This window comes from Leopardus geoffroyi, chromosome X (genome assembly GCF_018350155.1).
Source record: "Leopardus geoffroyi isolate Oge1 chromosome X, O.geoffroyi_Oge1_pat1.0, whole genome shotgun sequence".
NCBI classification, from domain to species: Eukaryota; Metazoa; Chordata; class Mammalia; order Carnivora; family Felidae; genus Leopardus; species Leopardus geoffroyi.
Window position 1 is genome coordinate 9,716,893 of NC_059343.1, and position 18,933 is coordinate 9,735,825.

General features: G+C 45.7%; 1 protein-coding gene across 4 annotated transcripts; it reads left to right on the forward strand.

The window, feature by feature from the left end:
* Window positions 1-963: 963 nt before the first annotated feature.
* TLR8 (toll like receptor 8) lies at window positions 964-16,967 on the forward strand. 4 transcript variants are annotated; one of them, XM_045470807.1, is made up of 3 exons: window positions 993-1,093; window positions 12,943-13,003; window positions 13,800-16,967. In XM_045470807.1, exon 3 carries the CDS (start codon window positions 13,806-13,808, stop codon window positions 16,923-16,925), a length of 3,120 nt encoding a protein of 1,039 aa, XP_045326763.1. In that variant the 5' UTR covers window positions 993-1,093; window positions 12,943-13,003; window positions 13,800-13,805; the 3' UTR covers window positions 16,926-16,967. The 4 variants fall into 4 exon arrangements, with proteins under 4 accessions (XP_045326762.1, XP_045326763.1, XP_045326764.1 ...); XM_045470808.1 differs by lacking the exon at window positions 12,943-13,003 and adding an exon at window positions 4,035-4,176 and having other exon boundaries at window positions 1,001-1,093; XM_045470806.1 differs by lacking the exon at window positions 12,943-13,003 and having other exon boundaries at window positions 964-1,093.
* The last annotated feature ends 1,966 nt before the right edge of the window (window positions 16,968-18,933 follow it).

Below are 18,933 nucleotides of genomic sequence, written 5' to 3' on the forward strand. Positions count from 1 at the left end.
GCTTTTCTAGAAAGGCGGACCCACTCTTCAGCCTGAAGTTCAGCCCACTACGAGTAGTCATGTGCCCTTACTTTTTAAAACTTGATTTCTGAGCAAATGGTTCCTGATCTCTGGGCTCACTATCATGAAGGCTTCTGGGAAGGCCTTGAACCGCCAGATGGAGAGGTTAGACAAGGAAGGGACAGCAAAGAGGGGACAGAATAATAGTGTGTGTGTGTGTAAATGTCACCCCCTCCCCACCCTGCTCCCAGTGTGGTTTCTTCCAATTCAAGGAGTATAGACCATGATAAAACACCCTACCCCATTCCAAATGGTTCTTTTGGCCAAGGAGTCAGCAAATGTTTTCTGTGAGGTAAAGATTTCAGGCTTTGCGGGTCAAGAGGCACGCTGAAGGGGCGCGTGGGTGGCTCAGTCGGTTGAGCGTCCGACTTCAGCTCAGGTCATGAGCTCGCAATTCTCACGAGATGAGAACATTCTGTCTAACCGGAGCGTAAAGCTAGTGGCCTTTATCAGATTGATTGCAAATGTTTATTTGTAAAAGTTATTCTTTACCCCCACCCCACATCCCGGGCTGGCTTTGGCCCACATGCTATAGTTGCTGACCCCTGTGCTTAAACCTTCTGAGGCCTTCCGGGAGCCCCAAATCCAATTCACTTATCAATCTGATAAAGACCACTAACTTTACGCTCCAGTTAGACGGAATGTTCTCATCCCCTGAAAGAATACCATTCTTGTCATTATTAGACCTACAGGACAAAGAAGTGCCCCCAATTATTATATTTGGAATTTTAACAATTAAAAACTTTGTACCAGTTATGTAAATCACTTTACAAATGACTTTTCCACCCTGAATTTCAGTTTTGAAATTTTAAAGCACAGTCAATAAATGATTTGGCAACAGTTAAGAAATCGCAAGTTCCCTTCTTCCCACATCAACTTCTGCAAACCACGTGAGAGGTTCCGCTGATGGTAAAGCAGCCAAGTTCAGGAAGTTGGTCAGTTTCTTTCCCCAGAGTGTGCCTACTGCACACAGGGTACCGTCTGCCGTGCTGCAGGTGACGGAATGAGAAATTAAGACGACGACAGAACAGCGGTAAGCCACTTCCACTCTTTTGGCAAGTGTTTCCAACAAAATACATGGTTTCTGACTCCAGAATGTGGTTCGGTGGCGAATGGTGTGAACCGAGAAAAGTGATGAATGGGGCCGAGAGGTATAAAAAAGGTGAAGAATCGAAACAATTCTAAAGGTAGGCAATGTGGCCTGATAGGCAGTCAGTTTCGAAAATCAAATGCAGGGGTCTTATTAATTCGCACAGGACAACAAGCATGTTCCAAGTTCGGAGTTGACGATCACTCTCGGGTCCTGCCAGAAACGATGTCCTCTTCTAGGACTGAAGGGTTGGAAGTCAAGTGGATGGAGAAGTGTTTTTCCTTTGCTACCTCCGCAGAGAAGGGCAAGCTGTGTGATCTCACATGCGTGAGTCACTTCGTAGGGCCTAGGCAAAGCCTGGAATTAATATACCCCTAGAAGCTTAGTGTTCAAAATCACTTGCTACTTTGCTTGTTCAGTATGTCGAAGCAAACACGTTACCACTTCTACGATTGTGTTCTACTGTATTCTACAGCGTTTAGATCTCAGTTTTTGTTATTGTTGAGAACTGTCAGATTGAAAATCAGACTTTACAGTTTGAAGAAGTGATGTGTTTTCTTCTTTTTTTAAGTTTATTTATTTATTTTTGAGAGAGAGAGAACAAGCTGGGCAGGGGCAGAGAGAGAGAGAGAGGGAGACACAGAATCCGAAGCAGGCTCCAGGCTCTGAGCTGTCACGGCAGAGCCCGACGCGGGGCTCGAACCCACGAACGGCGAGATCGTGACCTGAGCCAAAGCCCGATGCTTAGCCCACTGAGCCACCCAGGCGCCCCGTTTCTTGGCTTGTCTCTCTGTTTCTCTCCCCCCCCACCCCGCCTTTGCTCATATGTTTGGTCTCTTAAACTTCATACGCGTGAAATCATATATTTGTTTCTCTCTGACTTATTTCACTTAGCATCATGCCCTCTCGATTCATACATGCCATTACAAACAGCAAGCTTTCATTCTTTTTTATGGCCGTGTGAAGTTAATTTTTCAATCCATGTAATGCCCATTTTAAGCTTATTTATTTATTTATTTTGAGAGAGAGAGCACGAGCATGAGCAGGGGAGGAGAGAGAGAGAGAGGGAGACAGGGAGAAAGGGAGAGAGGGAGAGAGAGAGAATCCCAAGCAGACTGTGCTGCCAGCACGGAGCCTGACGGGGGGCTCGAACTCACGAACCATGAGATCATGCCCTGATCCGAAATCAAGAGTCGGACGCTCAATTGACTGAGCCACCCAGGTGCCCCGCATTTAATGCCCCTTTTAGATCTTGAAAGTAAATTAAGTCTGTACCGAAATTTTATGGTGCTTTATAAGATGACTCCAGTGGCCGACACAGCCAGTGATCGATATGGAAATGCAAACGAAGTTATCCAACTGCCACCTGATATTTGTAAGCCGCCGTGGTAGCCGCCACCAATATAATTGTATTATAAGAAAGTGAAAATAGGGGCGCTTGGGTGGCCCAGTCGGTTAGGCGTCTGACTTCAGCTCAGGGCGCCATCTCGCTGCTCTTGGGCTGGAGCCCCGTGTCGGGCTCTCTGCGGTCAGCACGGAGCCTGCTTCAGTTCCTGTCTCCCTCTCTCTCTGCCCCTCCCCAGCTCGTGCTTTCTCTCTGTCTCAAAAATATATAAAAACATACACAAAATTAACAACAACAACTACAAAGAAAGTGAAAATAGAATAGTAATAAAATCAGACTAAGCTTGTTCAAATGCCCTGCCTCCCTCCCATGGGTGAAGGGTATCTCAGCAGGCGCCCAAGAGGAGAGCCACGGCCTTGCGGCAGCACCGGATAGCTCTTTGGTCCTTTCCTTCAAGAGCACAGTCCTTTTTCAGAGGGCGAGGAGGCCCCAGGAAGACCTGAAGCGTATTATTCATCAGTCCCTCGGTTTGATTTCAGAAAGCAAAAGCAAAGCTCCAAGTACGCCTGACCTGAAAAGCCGAGGCTGTGGCTCAGCGGGAGGGCAGGGGAGGCCTCTCGTTCTCCCCTGGTGGCCCCCTCTCATCCTGTCCTGTACGAATCCTAAAATCTGCACGGCGTGTGTGAGGGGGAGGCAGGCAGGTGGCAAACCCAGGCTCAGGGGGGATCGAGGCGAGTGTCGAGGGGGAGGATGTTGCTACTCACGGGTGGTCTTTGAAACTCAGTTGGCTATTACTTGTGAGTGTCTTAGGGTCACCTCCAGAGTCCGTTGAGGGGGCCTTCATTCCCACGGAATGTCTGGAGTTCAGCTGAGTTACTCAGCGGAGCTGAGGAATTTGTTACGTTTTAAACTCTGATCTCTAGTTTATGCCTATTCGGGGCTATAAACGCAAAGTAAATCTGAACGTACAGCCTGTTGGTTGTGGATCGAGCTTAGCAAATACAGGCTGTGTTGACTTCTCGGACGGTTACACGGAGCTCCTGGTGGGTGCGCGCGTCTACCATCACTGGGTTCCAGTTGTTCTCTGGATACAGAGACGCTGAAAGAGCCCGGGGGCACTGCCACTTTGCAGAAAGGCAAGGTGGATGATCCGCCCCAGGCGTTTGGATCCGGAAGGTTCCAGGTATGGCTCCGAGGTCTCTGGTGATAATTGAAACCAGATCCTTGCCGACCAGCTGCTTGCTGCCAGCCCTACCGATTTGCTAACTACTCGGGGATCTCTAGGCCCAGTTTCAGCTCTGCCACCTACCGTTGGTGTGATCTTGGGTAAATTAGCCTCTCTGGGCCTCGGGCTCCCCATCTGTAAAATGGAGGCTTCAGACAGCACCCGCCGCTCCGAGTTTTATGAGGACGAAATACAAAAATGTGTGACTCACACGGGTCCCGGTGGTTGCTTCGTGACAAAGCACTTCACAGGCGCTCCCGACTGTATTTCCAGGGATTCACATAGCGTATGATTTTTCATATTTGTATGCACAGGAAATCAGGACCCGTCTCTTCACTGATATGTGCATCTCATGTGGCTGTGACTTCTTTTGGCTTCCAACGCTGTTGGTGAACCCATCAGATCTGGGATGGATCAAACAAAACATCTTTTGATGGCTTGTCAGTTTCATCGAAGGTGACAAGCCCTATCTGCCAACCATTTCTTTATTCACTTACTTGCATAATGTCTCCGTGGGCAACAGAGTCCCCTGCAGATGAATCAGAACCCACGAAAAATTAGAAATCTGTCCCGTTTGGCACAAATTCAGTTCTGGTTGAATTCCACATCGTACCTACACAGCTAAGCGATTCAACGGGGGGGACTGATCATGTTTTATAATCAATAGGTTGTCTGGACACTTGAGCATTAGGGGATATCAGCAGGTCCCATCCTGAGAAAGGGGCACAGCTCAGGAGGTGGTCTGAGGCAAAGGAAGCCTCTGAAGAGGGAGACGGGGGGAGGCATCATTGCAAAATGGCCCTTTGCAGCCTAGGAAGGGGATGTGGAAAAATAAAAGGCTTTTGATTCCAGGACGGCAGCTTTAGCACCCCTCCCCAACCCTCGCACGCTATTTTCGCCCTAGGTTGTGAAATTGTGTGGGACAGCCTACGGGATTGATTTTAGCATCACCCAGCGGGGACACTCCCTTTGCACCCAGCACGTTCTCTTGCTGTCCTGCCTACAGCCCTCACCCCAGGGGGCTGGGTCCCTGGGGGTGGCCCCTCACCTCTGCCTGCCTCTCCTCAGCCAAGGCAGACTTTTCTGAGCCGTCCCGCACACCGCACTGGTCTTCTAAAACTGCACTTTTGGTGTCCGTTGGGGTCCAAGCGGAGAAGAAAGGTTTGAGGGGGGACTGAGATGGGTTTGTTTTCGTTGTGGGATTCGGTTCCTTCAGAGCGCAAAGGAGAGAACTGGCCTGTGGTGTGCCCGTGGACCCAACCAAAGAACTGATTATGCACGGAAAAGAGGAAAGCGGTTGTGAAATAGTGGCTTCCTCGGTAGCTGTATTTGTCAGGGAAGGGGAAGTGAAGCAGGCGTGTGTGTGTGTGTGTGTGTGTGTGTAATTCACGTGCTTTCTGTAACAGGTCCTGGCTTGTTCTAAGTGTTCCAAGGCAGCACCCAGTTAGCAATCCAGACCGTGCAGACCCAGTCACCTTCAGCGGGGCGTCTCTCAGTTCTGGAGGCCAGAAGTCCAAAATCAAGGTGTTATCGGCACGATTGGTTCCTTCCTGGGGGGCTCAGAGGGAGAAGTCCCAGGCAGGTGTGTCCCCAGCTCCCCCAGCCCTGGGTCCGAGCCCCAGGACAACATCATAGACAACCAGGGCTGACTTCTTTTTAGAGACCTTGTCTTGTCTTTTCAGAACGCACGGGGCCTCGGCCCAGTGAAACTTTAAAGAAAGGTTTTGTTTTCTTTAAAATCGGGAAAATAGGGGCGCCTGGGTGGCGCAGTCGGTTAAGCGTCCGACTTCAGCCAGGTCACGATCTCGCGGTCCGGGAGTTCGAGCCCCGCGTCAGGCTCTGGGCTGATGGCTCAGAGCCTGGAGCCTGTTTCCGATTCTGTGTCTCCCTCTCTCTCTGCCCCTCCCCCGTTCATGCTCTGTCTCTCTCTGTCCCAAAAATAAATAAACATTGAAAAAAAAAATTAAAAAAAAAAAATCGGGAAAATAACAGAATCCAGCCTAGCTTATGTTTGTCTTTATACCAACACGGTCATAAAATACCGTTTTTTAATGATTTTTTGACCGGAGGAAGGGGCCCCCAAGGGCCAAAGTGCTTTGGGCCCATGAAAATCGTCACTTGGCCCCGTTGACAAGCACACTCTGCTTTCCGACTTACCAGATATGCCAAGGAAACTTCAGGAATTGCCAATGTGTCCCCAGTGAAGGAGATTTAAGTATTGATCCACAATCCCTGATCTGAAACCTGTGGGCCAGCATGGTGTCAGAGTTCAGAATGCGTATTTTAGCAAGGCGGTGCATAGATGATACATTACAAAACCCTTCTGATGGGCCCAGGTCACGTGCATGGCTATTTCTGCCCTGAAACAAGAATGGTCCCGCTAAGTAGATAGATAGAGATTATAAGAGCCTTAGGTCAGTTCCGGTCAGGTTTTGCTACCAAATAAGTTACAAAAAACCAAACGAAGTCTTCCGGTGCTCAGATTTTTTTTAGGATTTCAGACTCGCAGAGCGGGGGACTGAGAATCTGGGCAAGAGAGGACCTGTACTGAGAAAATAAACCAGGGGCGCCTGGGTGGTTCCGTCAGTTGAGCGTCTGATTTTGGCTCAGATCATGATCTCAAAGCTCGTGGGGTTCGAGCCCCCATCGGGCTCTGTGCTGACAGCTCGGAGCCCGGAGCCTGCTTGGGATCCTGCGTCTCCCTCTCTCCCTCTGCCCCTCCCCTGCTCATGCTCTGTGTCTCTCTCCTTCAAAAGTAAATAAACTTAAAAAAAAAAAAAAAGGAAAGGAAAGAAACCATAAACCACTGACTTGGGTGCCAGAAGGCACGATTCTATCAATCCCTATGTCTGATTTTTTTTTTTTTCCTTTGTCCTTGTGTCGATAGCTCTCATGGTAGGTGATTCCCTTAGGTGATTGGTACTGGCTATTATTTCATACTCACGGCTGGGGCACCACACAGCTGACTGGCAGCTCCAGGTTCAAGGACGGGGCTTCCCAACAGATGCGTCTCAGCCCAAGATGAACGCCTGTGAGTCACTTTTGGTCAGAGCGTGCCAATGTGATCATAGATGTTTTCTGTGGTGCAGGGCTGAGACCAGGGTGAGTAGAGTGAGACACATGTTTGGGTGCAAAATTTAAGGAGGAGAGGAGATCGAAAAGCTCAGTAATGAAGATACGTAATATTTTAAGGTTCTATTTAAAAAGTCAAACTGGCCGACTCCAGCCTGCAGACCAGTTGCCTGTTTTATGAATAAAGTTTTATCGGCACCAGGGCTGGGATCAGGGTGAGGCGAGCACAGGGCGCCTTGCGAATGCAGGCTTGCGTTCTGCCCTTATGTCAAGTGTCGACTATTTAGCCCACCCGGGATTTTAAGTTGTGAAACCCCCGTTCGTCTTGATGACTAAGTTTTGGGGTGCCCCCTTTAATTTCGCACCTACAGCCCAGCTGCAGTGCTTGTCCATTTTCCCAGGGGGACGCCCCCGTCCCCTGTTGGGGTGCTGTCCAAGTCCGCAGGGCGGGGGAAGCAGGGGATGGGGCTCCCTGCTCTAGATGCGGGCTGTCCTTTCTCCTTGGCGGTTAGCCCCTGCCTTCACTTGTGCCCAGAGTCTTGAACCCGGGGCTCTGGATTCAACCTTTTGAGTCAGTGTCAGGGAGGGAGGACCAGGCCAGAGGGGGGTGGGGTGGACAGCAGAAGTAAGTGTCCTTTCTTCTCTCTGCCTCAGGTTCGCTTTTATTTGCATAGTTGCACTTTCTATCTTACTTGCACGATTACCCCCTTTCCCCTCAATCGTATCTGCAGAGTTGCCATGTCTCTTCTGCCAGGCGGGATGGTTTGTTGCTCGTTGGCGGGATGGTGTTTTGCTCGTTGGCGACACCTTAATGAGGCGAATTCTCCCTGGCGCCCTTCTCACTCCATCTGGGATCCGGTTCCCTCTGAAGTTCTTCTGGAAGCACGACTCTGGGTACCCCAAGACAGGGGTGTGGCCAAGAGGGGGGGGCGGGTCTCGAGGGTCTCCTCAGCTCCAGCTGGACGAGTGAGCTCAGGTTCACTCTGTCCGCCCTTGCCCAGTGGCCTGCCCACGGGCCTCAGCCCGGCACCCCGGGGAGATGATGGGCCTTCGCCGTCTGTTCGCCTCTCCCGTGGATGGGGAGGCTTGGCCGGTTGGGGATTTGTCCTCAGCTCCTGGCCTGGCTGGCTGCTCACCACTTCCTGCTCTCCCGCCCCAAGTGCGTCTCTTCCGATTGAGGTTATGTGGAACCTATCAACTCCCTGTTCTTCTCTCAGGACCCTTGGAAGGGTGGGGTTAGGAATCTCAAGCTCCTCGCTCACAAATCCCCCGAATATTCTGATCCTTTCTATGGCCCAGCTTTCTGGGAGGCCTTTTTCACCCCAAAAAGAATGATGAATTTCAAAAAGCTCACCTCCTCATCTTCAGTGACTCCTAGAGGCTTTTCAGCTCACTTGTTCCTTGTATGAGGGAGACCCTAGCACCTGGAATTAGACGCGGAGGCCTTAACTTGAGGCCGCACGGTTCAGCCCTGGCCGCCGGGCCTGCCCAAGTAACCACCGAAAAATGCCTCTCCTCCCATCGTGCTAAGGGAAGAGTCTACCCTCTGTTCCTCGTGGGCCTCATGTAAACATTAATTTTGAAATGTTTGTGAATTTATCATGAAAAATGACAGCAGAAACCTGACAGGCACTGCCTCAGCCAGGTGCTGCTCATAGGTGCCTTTGGTGTGATGGGACCAGAGTGGCACGTGGCTTGTGTGGTCTTTGTCCCCAAGACCCATCGCCCCAGTTGCATCAGGAGAGAAACGACAAATTCCAATGGAGGGACAGTCTGCATAACCGTCCCGTTGCTTGTTTTTATTGGCCTCCATAGTAACTCCCACCATCTATCGCACTCTCAGTTACCGCCGTGAGGGTCTATCGTTAGGACCTGCTTCTAGGAATTGCTGAGTTTACATTGATTGACACTTTTGATAACTATCACAAATTTCTTTCTGTCTTAGGGGTGGCACTAATTTAGATTCCTACCAGCAATATATGAGAGCACCTGTTTCTCCACATCCTCATCTACACAGTAGAATTGGTAAAAAATGGTATGTCAGGGTACGTTTTTGAGTGAAGTCGAATATCTCTTCCTATCCTTATGAGTTGTTTGTGTTTCTTTTTCCTGTGAGCTGTCTTGGAATATATCTTTGTCCATTTTTCTGTTGGGTTATTTGTCTTCTCACTTATGCATGAAATGTCTACGTATCAAATATCTTACTTCCTTATCTGTGATATAAACTGCAAATATTTCCTCCCAATTTACTGTTTCGCTTTTGGCATTGTTTACCAGGTTTTCTGTGAGGCAAAACTCTTAATTTGCGTGTGGTTGGATCGGTCAGTTTTTTTTTTTTCCTTTTTTGGCCTCTGTTCTCTTTTTTGTTGTTCTGGAGTAAATAGCACAATTAGACAATGAAAATACATTCGACTGCATAAAGGGTGTTAGGAATATAATCATTATTTGCAGATAGGTTAATTGCTTACCCAAGAAAGTCACATGGGGAAACCACTATTTGAAATAATCAGAGAACTTAGTATAGTGATCTGGCATAAAATTAAGATATAGAAATCAGTAGTGCTAATGGATACCAGCAAGGACCTATTCAAAGGTAAAACGAAGTGATCCATTCACAAAAGGAGAATAATGAGTAGGACTTGCCCTATCGGCTACTAACATCCCCTCAAACTGTCATTCTTAAAAACATGTGGTTCTAGCACATCAGTGATGACCAGATGGATGAAGCAGAGAGTCTAGAGATAGATCCAAATACGCAGGAAAGTTAATATATGATAAAAGGAACATATCCAGTTGGTGAGAACAGCAGTATTCAACACACGATGTTGCACCTCAATGAAACAAAAAAGCAACCAACTGAACGGGAGAAGGTATTTGCAAAAGGGTATGTTCAATAAAGGGATGATATCCAAAATATATAAAGGACTTACGCAACTCAACACCAAAAAAAAATAAATAAATAATTTGATTAAAAATGGGCAGAGGACCTGAATAGACATTTTCCCAAAGAAGACATCTGGATGGCCGACATCACTCATCAGGGCGATGCCAATCAAAGCCGCCATGAGATATCACCTCACATCTGTCAAAGTGGCTAAAATAAAACACACACACACACACACACACATGAAAAAAACACGTTGATAGGGATGCGGAAAATAGGGAACCCTCATGCACTGTTGGTGGGGATGTAAATTGGTGCAACCGACGTGAAAAATAGTAATGAGGTTTCTCGGAAAATGAAAAATAGAAATGCTATATGATCCAGGAATTTCACTACTGGGTCTCAACCCAAAGAAAATGAAAACACTAATTTAAAAAAAAAATACACCTCTATGTGCATTACAGCATTATTTATAATAGCCGAGATGTGGAAGCAACCCAAGTGTCCATTGATAGATGAGTGGATAAAGAAGATGATGTATGGGGCGCCTGGGTGGCGCAGTCGGTTAAGCGTCCGACTTCAGCCAGGTCACGATCTCGCGGTCCGTGAGTTCGAGCCCCGCGTCGGGCTCTGGGCTGATGGCTCAGAGCCTGGAGCCTGTTTCCGATTCTGTGTCTCCCTCTCTCTCTGCCCCTCCCCCGTTCATGCTCTGTCTCTCTCTGTCCCAAAAATAAATAAATGTTGAAAAAAAAAATTAAAAAAAAAAAAAAAAAAAGAAGATGATGTCGTGTACACCCACAGCAAAAAAAAAAAGAATGACCTCTTGCCATTTGCGACAACATGGATGGACCTAGCAGGTATTATGCTAAATGAAATAAGTCAAAGACAAATTTCACGTATATGTGGAATCTAAGAAACAAAACAAACCAACAAATAAAAGAAACAGACCCCTAAATACAGAGAAACAAAGTAGTAGTTGCCAGAGGAGAGGGTGGAGGTTGGGGCATGAACAAAAGGAGCAAAGGGAAGTGGGAGCTACAGGCTTCCAGTTAATAACTGATGAGAAGGAAAGGTACAACGTGGGGAATAGTCACTGGTAGCGTCATAGCGCTGCATGGTGACAGATGGTGGCTACCTTGTGGCGAGTGCATACCGTATAGAATTGTGGAATCACTATGCTGTATGCCTGAAACTAATGTGACATTGTGTGTCAACTATATTCAATGAAAGCAAATAAATAAGTAAATACAAAAATGATATTGGGGCAACCAGATCTCCATGTAGAAAAAAAAAAAAATAATGTGGGTCTGCCCCTCACGTTTTATGGTAAGACAATCCCAGTAGGATAAGATATCTCCATGTGAGAAAATGAAATCATAAAACTACTAAAAGAAAAGATGAGAAAATTGTTGATAGAACCTGAAGTGTAGAATATCCTTTATGGCGTTCACTTCCCTGGATGATCTGATTCATACATGCGTATTTGTACAAGTTCATACGTGGCTATACTTGCCACAACTCCCAAGTTCATCCTTGGATGAGAACTCTCCTCTGAGCCAAAGGGGCATATATGTAACTGCCTCCTGGACATCACTGGGAGATCACAAACTCAAATTTAACATGTCAAATTAATATTATTAGAGGCTTCCAACAATACCCATTTATTAGCTCAAATTTCTGTAGGTTAAGATGTGGCTGGACTCTGATCTCCAGGCTCTAAATAAGGATCCATTTCTAAGTTCATTCTGGTTGTCAGTCTGTTTTAGTTCTCCGTGGCTGTAGGATGGGGGAGAGGGCCTTTCCTTGCCAACTGTCAGCAGAGAACCACTCTCAGCTTCTAAAGCCTGCCTGCATTCCTCGTCGGTGGCCCCCTCTGCTTTTAAGTCAGCAATAGTGCGTCAAATATTCTCCAGCTTCTACTCTCTCTGATTCTCCTTTCTGCTGCTAGCCAGAGAAAACTACGCTTTTAAAAGGCACATGCGAGGGGTGCCTGGGTGGCTCAGTTGGTTGAGCGTCCAACTTCAGCTCAGGTCATGATCTCACAGTCTGTGGGTTTGAGCCCCATGTGGGGCTCTGTGCTAACAGCTCAGAGCCTGGAGCCTGCTTTGGATTCTGTGTCTCCCTCTCTCTCTGCCCCTCCCCTGATCATGCTCTGTCTCTCTCTGTCTCAAAAATAAATAAAAACATTAAAAAAGAATTTTTTTAAAGGCACATGCAATTAAATTAGGCCCATCTAGATGATCTCCCTTTTGCCACATGACATAGCATAATTACAGCAGTAATACGAGGGGGCAAAGGTGAGAGGGGCCATCTTGAAATCCTGCTGACGAAACCAGATAAAGCAGGGATTTCTTCTGGTAAAAGTAGAACATTAGCCAGCAGCATCTAGATAGTGCTGTATTTGGAAAATAGCCAAAAGTAACTGCAAATGCCCTGGGAGTCCTGTTTCACTCTACTGTTCATCTCATAAGGAGCTGGCTCTTCCCCGACTGCTATAAAGTGGCAACGATGATTGATCCTCTGAATAATCACCATCCACATAAAAATCTTTCATGGCAGAATAAGGGTGTGGCAGTGACTGTTCATTAACCCTAAATTTTAGAAGAATTCAAAAAGGGAGCTCTTACCTGGCTTAACTCACAATAAGGGCATGAGTTGGGCGTTAACGAAAAATGTAATTTTGCGAAGGTTGGTCTCCATACTCCATGAAATAAGATTTTGAGGGTTCTTTTGATCACAGCCCTCATCAGACCAATCACATGAATCTGTTTATTGCGTTGTATAATTACCAAAAGCAAGATACCCAGCCCTCTAGTAAGAGAGAGTTGCAGAAAGTGAGGCAGTCTACTAAGTGTTCCAGAGGATGTCTTCCCTACCGAAGTTTACGATGTTAGCCAACGAATAGCCATTAATGCCAATGTTCATATGATAAGGAACATATGAGTTCTAGTAGCCAGTCCACAACATTTTTTTTTTTTGAGTGCTGTCTGCATGTGAGGTGCTGTTCTGGCACGAAGACTTCAGAATGAGATTGCGTAGCATGATGGCTACTGGTTAAAACATGATGTTGGAATCAGAATGACTGGAATCCAGCTCTATGACATGTCGTCCTTCTGAAAGCCACTGAAGCCTCTGAATTCGTTTCTTCATCCACAAAACGTGGATAACATAGGACCTATCTCGTTGTGTTGGGACGAGCATTAATGTGGATAAGAAAATGTTTATGGTTAGCACAATACCTGACACTTTGTTCTGCTTCTCAACAGAAGGTGTCCACTTTCTTGTCATGCAGGAACATAAGAGATCTTGATACGTGCCACCAGAGAGGTATGGAAAAATTGCAGGAAATGCCAGTAAGAGATATGGTTGTGTAGAGAGATGGCTGTGGAGATAAGGTAGAGGTGACTCTGGCTTGGAGATCTTAGGTGATACCATAATGAAACCTGGATCTGAAATCTCCTTGGGATGGGCCAACTTTCCTCAAGAGTTATGCTAATAGGCTGAAGCTATGAATATATAACTTGCTGTGCTACAGCTCTAGCATGAACCATAGCTATGGGCCAGCATCAGACGTCTTATGCTGATGGGGCATCTTGATGAATGCCTCCGCAAAAGCTTCCCAGGCTTTCTCATCATCATCATCTCAGAGAGCTTCTTCTCCAACTTCTTTTAGCACCGTGAAGCTGAATGCAGTGAGCCATTCAAATTGTTCTGAACTTGGGGGCTCCTGGGTGGCTCAGTTGGTTAAGCGACCGACCTTAGGTTAGGTCATGATCTCATGGTTTGTGGGTTCGAGCCCCACGTCAGGCTGTGTGTCAGCTCCGAGCCTGGAGCCTGTTTCGGATTCTGTGTCTCCTTCTTCTCTCCATCCCTCCCCTGCTCATGCTCTCTCTCTCTCTCTCTCTCTCTCTCTCTCTCTCTCTCAAAAAGTGAATAAACATCAAAAGAAGAAACAATTAAAAAAAATATTCTGAACCTGACTTCATGCAATTTGCTTAGTTGTTAAGGAAACTCACACTTGAAAACACATGCACAGTGTGATGAAACACTGTTAATTTCATCATAAAATGCCTGGTAACTACTGCTTCTCTAACATTGTGCCTCCACTTTTGATTTTCCCTAGGAAAACATGACCCTTCAGTCTTTGCTTCTGACCTGCCTTTTCCTGCTGATCTCTGATTCCCATGAGTTCTTCACTGAAGCAAATTATTCTAGAAGCTATCCTTGTGACGAGAAAAGACAAAATGGCTCTATTATTGCACAGTGCAATGACCGTCGACTGCGAGAAGTTCCCCAAACAGTGAGCAAATATGTGACAGCACTAGACCTGTCTTATAATTTCATCACACACATAACAAACGAATCATTTCAAGGGCTGCAAAATCTTACTAGAATAAATCTAAACCACAATGCCAATCAACAGCACCTGAATGAAAACCCTGATATAAACAGAAGTGGCATGAATATTACAGATGGGGCATTCCTCAACCTACAAAATCTAAACCAGCTACTGCTTGAAGGTAACCAGTTAGAGCAAATACCTGCTGGTTTGCCGGGGTCTTTGAGGGAACTTAGTCTAATTCAAAACAACATAATTTGGGTAGCTAAAAAGAATACTTCTGGACTTACGAATCTGGAAAGACTCTATTTGAGCTGGAACTGCTATTTTGGCAATAATTGTAATAACAAAACTTTCGACATAGAAGATGGGACGTTTGAAAGTCTTACAAATTTGAGCGTGCTGTCACTGTCTTTTAATAAACTTGTCCATGTGCCACCTAAACTGCCAAACTCCCTAACAGAACTTTACCTTAGCAATGCCAAGATTAAAGTCATCAGTCAGGAAGACTTCAAGGGATTGACAAACTTAAGAGTGCTAGATTTAAGTGGGAACTGTCCAAGGTGTTTCAACGCGCCATTTCCCTGTACACCTTGTGAAGGAGGCTCTTCAATTCAGATCCATCCTCTTGCTTTCCAAACCCTGACGGAACTTCGCTACCTAAACCTCTCTAGCACTTCCCTCCAGAAGATTCCTGCAACGTGGTTTCAAAGTATGCATAATCTGAAGGTGCTACATCTGGAATTCAACTATTTAGTTGACGAAATAGCCTCTGGGGAATTTTTAACGAAACTGCCCTCCTTAGAAATTCTTGACCTATCTTACAACTATGTAAAGGCGAAATATCCAAGATATATTAACATTTCTCAAAACTTCTCTCATCTGAAGTTGCTCCAGACATTGCACTTGAGAGGTTATGTGTTCCAGGAACTTAGAGCAGAAGATTTCCAGCCCCTCATGAATCTCTCAAACTTAAAGACTATCAACTTGGGCATTAACTTTATTAAGCAAATTAATTTTACCCTTTTCCAAAATTTCTCCAACCTGAGCATCATTTACTTGTCAGAAAACAGAATATCACCCTTGGTAAATGATATCAAGCAAAACGATATGAGTGGTTCCTCTTTTCAAAGTCATATCCGTAGGCTACGCTCAGCAGATACTGAGTTTGACCCACATTCAAATTTTTATCATAACACCAACCCTTTAATAAAGCCACAGTGTACAGTTTATGGCAAAGCCTTAGATTTAAGCCTGAACAGTATTTTCTTTATTGGGCGAGAGCAATTCAAAGCTTTTCATGACATTGCCTGCTTAAATCTGTCTTCTAATGGCAACGGCCAAGTGTTACACGGGACTGAATTTTCAGCTGTACCTCACATCAAATATTTGGATTTGACAAACAATAGACTAGACTTTGATGATGATAATGCTCTCAGTGACCTGCCAGAGTTAGAAGTTCTAGATCTCAGCTACAACGCACACTATTTCCGAATAGCAGGGGTAACGCACCGCTTAGGATTTATTCAAAATTTAACACAACTAAAAGTTTTAAACTTGAGCCACAACAGCATTTATACTTTAACGGAGCAAGACCTGAGAAGCATGTCCCTGAAAGAGTTAGTTTTCAGTGGAAACCGCCTTGACATTTTGTGGAACGCCGAAGGTGACAAGTACTGGAAAATTTTTACAAATCTCGGGAATCTGACATGGCTTGATTTGTCCTCAAATAACCTTAGGCACATCCCGAATGAAGCTTTCCTTAACTTGCCCCAGAGCCTCACCAAACTATACATAAGAGATAATGTGTTAAATTCCTTTAACTGGACACTGCTCCAGCTGTTTCCTCATCTCCAGTTGCTCGACTTAAGTGGAAACAGGCTGTCCTCTTTGACCAACAGCCTCTCTAAATTCACGCCTTCTCTTCGCACGCTGCTACTGCGTCGAAACAGGATTTCCCACCTGCCCTCCAACTTTCTTTCTGAAGCCAGTAGTCTGATACACCTCGATTTAAGTTCCAACCTGCTGAAGATGATCAACAAATCCACACTTCAAACTAAGACCGCCACCAACCTAACCATTTTGGAACTAGGTAGGAACCCTTTTGACTGTACCTGTGACATTGGAGATTTTCGAAGATGGATGGATGAAAATCTGGATGTCACCATTCCTAGATTGGCAGATGTCATTTGCTCTAGCCCGGGGGATCAAAGAGGGAAGAGCATCGTGAGTCTAGAGCTAACAACTTGTGTTTCAGACACCATTGCGGCGATATTGTGTTTCTTCACGTTCTTTATCACCATCACGGTTATGTTGGCTGCCCTGGGTCACCATTGGTTTTACTGGGATGTTTGGTTTATCTATCATGTGTGTTTAGCTAAGGTAAAAGGCTACAGGTCTCTTTCCACATCCCAAACTTTCTATGATGCCTACGTTTCTTATGACACCAAAGACGCCTCTGTTACCGACTGGGTGATAAATGAGCTACGCTTCCACCTAGAAGAGAGTGAAGAAAAAAATGTGCTCCTCTGTTTAGAGGAGAGGGACTGGGACCCGGGCTTAGCCATCATCGATAACCTCATCCAGAGCATAAACCAAAGCAAGAAAACAATATTTGTCTTAACCAAAAAATATGCCAAAAACTGGAACTTTAAAACGGCATTCTACTTGGCCTTGCAGAGGCTAATGGATGAGAATATGGATGTGATTATATTTATTCTGCTGGAGCCAGTGCTACAGAATTCTCAGTATCTGAGGCTGCGCCAAAGGATCTGCAAGAGCTCCATCCTTCAATGGCCTGACAACCCCAAGGCGGAAGGCTTGTTTTGGCAAAGTCTGAAGAACGTGGTCTTAACTGAAAATGATTCACGGTATAACAATTTGTATGTTGATTCCATTAAACAATACTAACTGATGTTAAGTTATGGTTCACCAACATAATAAAAATGGAAAGCAATTACCCTCTGTCTTAGGTATCTATTGCTGTGTAACAAATTAATTATCCCAAAACCCAGTGGCTTAAAATAACACAATTTGTGATCTTACCGTCTCTTTGGTCAGGAGTCCAGGCGAGGCTTGGCTGGGTCCCCTGCTCAGCATCTCTCAAAGGCCATCAGCAAGGTGTCAGTGAGGGACCAGGCCTCTCCCGGGGTTAGGATCCACTTCCAAGCTCAAGCTTACGTGGTTGTTTTCAGGATTCAGTTCCTCCTGTGCTGTCAGTCAAAGGCTGTGCTCCATCTCTGGCCACGTGGACCTCTCCCACACGGCAGCTTCATCAAAGCCAGCAAAAGACAGAGGTTGCTAACAAGATGGAAGTCACCATGTTTAGTAATCCAATCACAGAAGTGACAGCCCATCATTTGGGCCATATTCTATTAGTTAGAAGTAAGTCACAGGTCCTGCCTGCTCCACGTGAGTGATCACCTCAGTTCAGAGAAACTAGTCTGTGTCCAAAATGGACAGTTGTAATGGCCTTGGTTGGTCTGCCATCTTGGTCATAGATTGCGAATACCAGGAGGCAGAAATTATCGTGGGCCATCTTAACAGTTGACTGCTATACCTTCTTTTCAAATATCTAAGAACTTTTGTAGCTATAACCCATGGTTCTGATGTTAGGTTGCTATTTAGATTTACCCTATATCCATGGCTACATGGTTATATTGTGCTGTGGCTGCATTAGTCTCTTTTACAATTACTTATATAAATGTTGGCTATGATACTTGACCTCTAAAGTTTAGATGCCATTTAAAGGCTAAGATGGATATTTTTAAGTGTTTTTTATTTCTTCACCATTTTTTCAAAAATTCTGCAGCCCAATTAGAAACATTTGGAATATCTGTCCATTGCCGTTGCTATAAATCTGGAAACAAATGATTAAAAATGCTTCATTTCACATGATGCACATATGATAAATATACGGTAGGGAAATGGACCTGTAATGTAAAAGAAATTGCCATCTACACTAGGTTTTTGAGAATACTTTGAAAAAAATCTTTGGTAAAAATGAGGGGGGCGGGGGTTCCTGGTTTAAGCGTCCGACTCTTGGTTTCTGCTCAGGCCATGATCTCACGGTTGGTGAGACTGAGGCCAGTGTTGGCCTCTACACTCATAGTGCAGAGCCTGCTTGGAATTCTCTCTCTCTGCCCTTCCCCCCACTTGTGTTCATTCTCTCTCTCTCTCTCTCTCTCTCAAAATAAATAAACATTTTAAAAAATCAAAGGGGAAACGGTTTTGATGAAGTTTATGCATTAAAGTAATTATTAATAGAAAAATTAATTCTACCTTTACTTCCTACTCAGAGGACAAAGTCGGAAATGCCTACCTGTTCGTGCCCTTTATTCAATTCTCCCAAATGAAACAATGTTGACACTCTACCCCTCCTACTAGCCCTGTGCTTCCTCTGCTTCAGTCCATAGCATCCTCCTTCCACTACAGGTATGAATCTTGAAGAAGTACCTTATGAAATTTACCTGACAATAATTAGAAATTATCCAAACATAGGGGGCACCTGGGTGGCTCAGTCAGTTGAGCGGCCGACTTCAGCTCAGGTCATGATCTCACGGTTCATGAGTTGGGGCCCTGTGTTGGGCTCTGTGCTGACAGCTTGGAGCCGAGAGCCTACTTGGGATTCTGTGTCTCCCTCTGTCTCTGTCCTCCCCCTCTCGCACTCTGTGTCTGTCTCAAAAATAAAATAAAGGTTAAAATTTTTAGAAATTTTCCAAGCATAAAAAAATAAATAAAGCCCCTTCAGAAGGAAAAGAAGAAAGGGGCGCCTGGGTGGCTTAGTCAGTTAAGTGTCCAACTTTGGCTCAGGTCATGATCTCACGGTTCATGAGTTCGAGCCCCGCATCGGGCTCTGTGCTGACAGCTCAGCGCCTGGAACCTACATCAGATTCTGTGTCTCCCTCTCTCTCTGCCC

What these genes read in the sequence shown, in the direction of transcription:
- TLR8 (XM_045470806.1), top strand. Translation starts at nt 13,806, where the DNA reads ATGACCCTTCAGTCTTTGCTTCTGACCTGCCTTTTCCTGCTGATCTCT.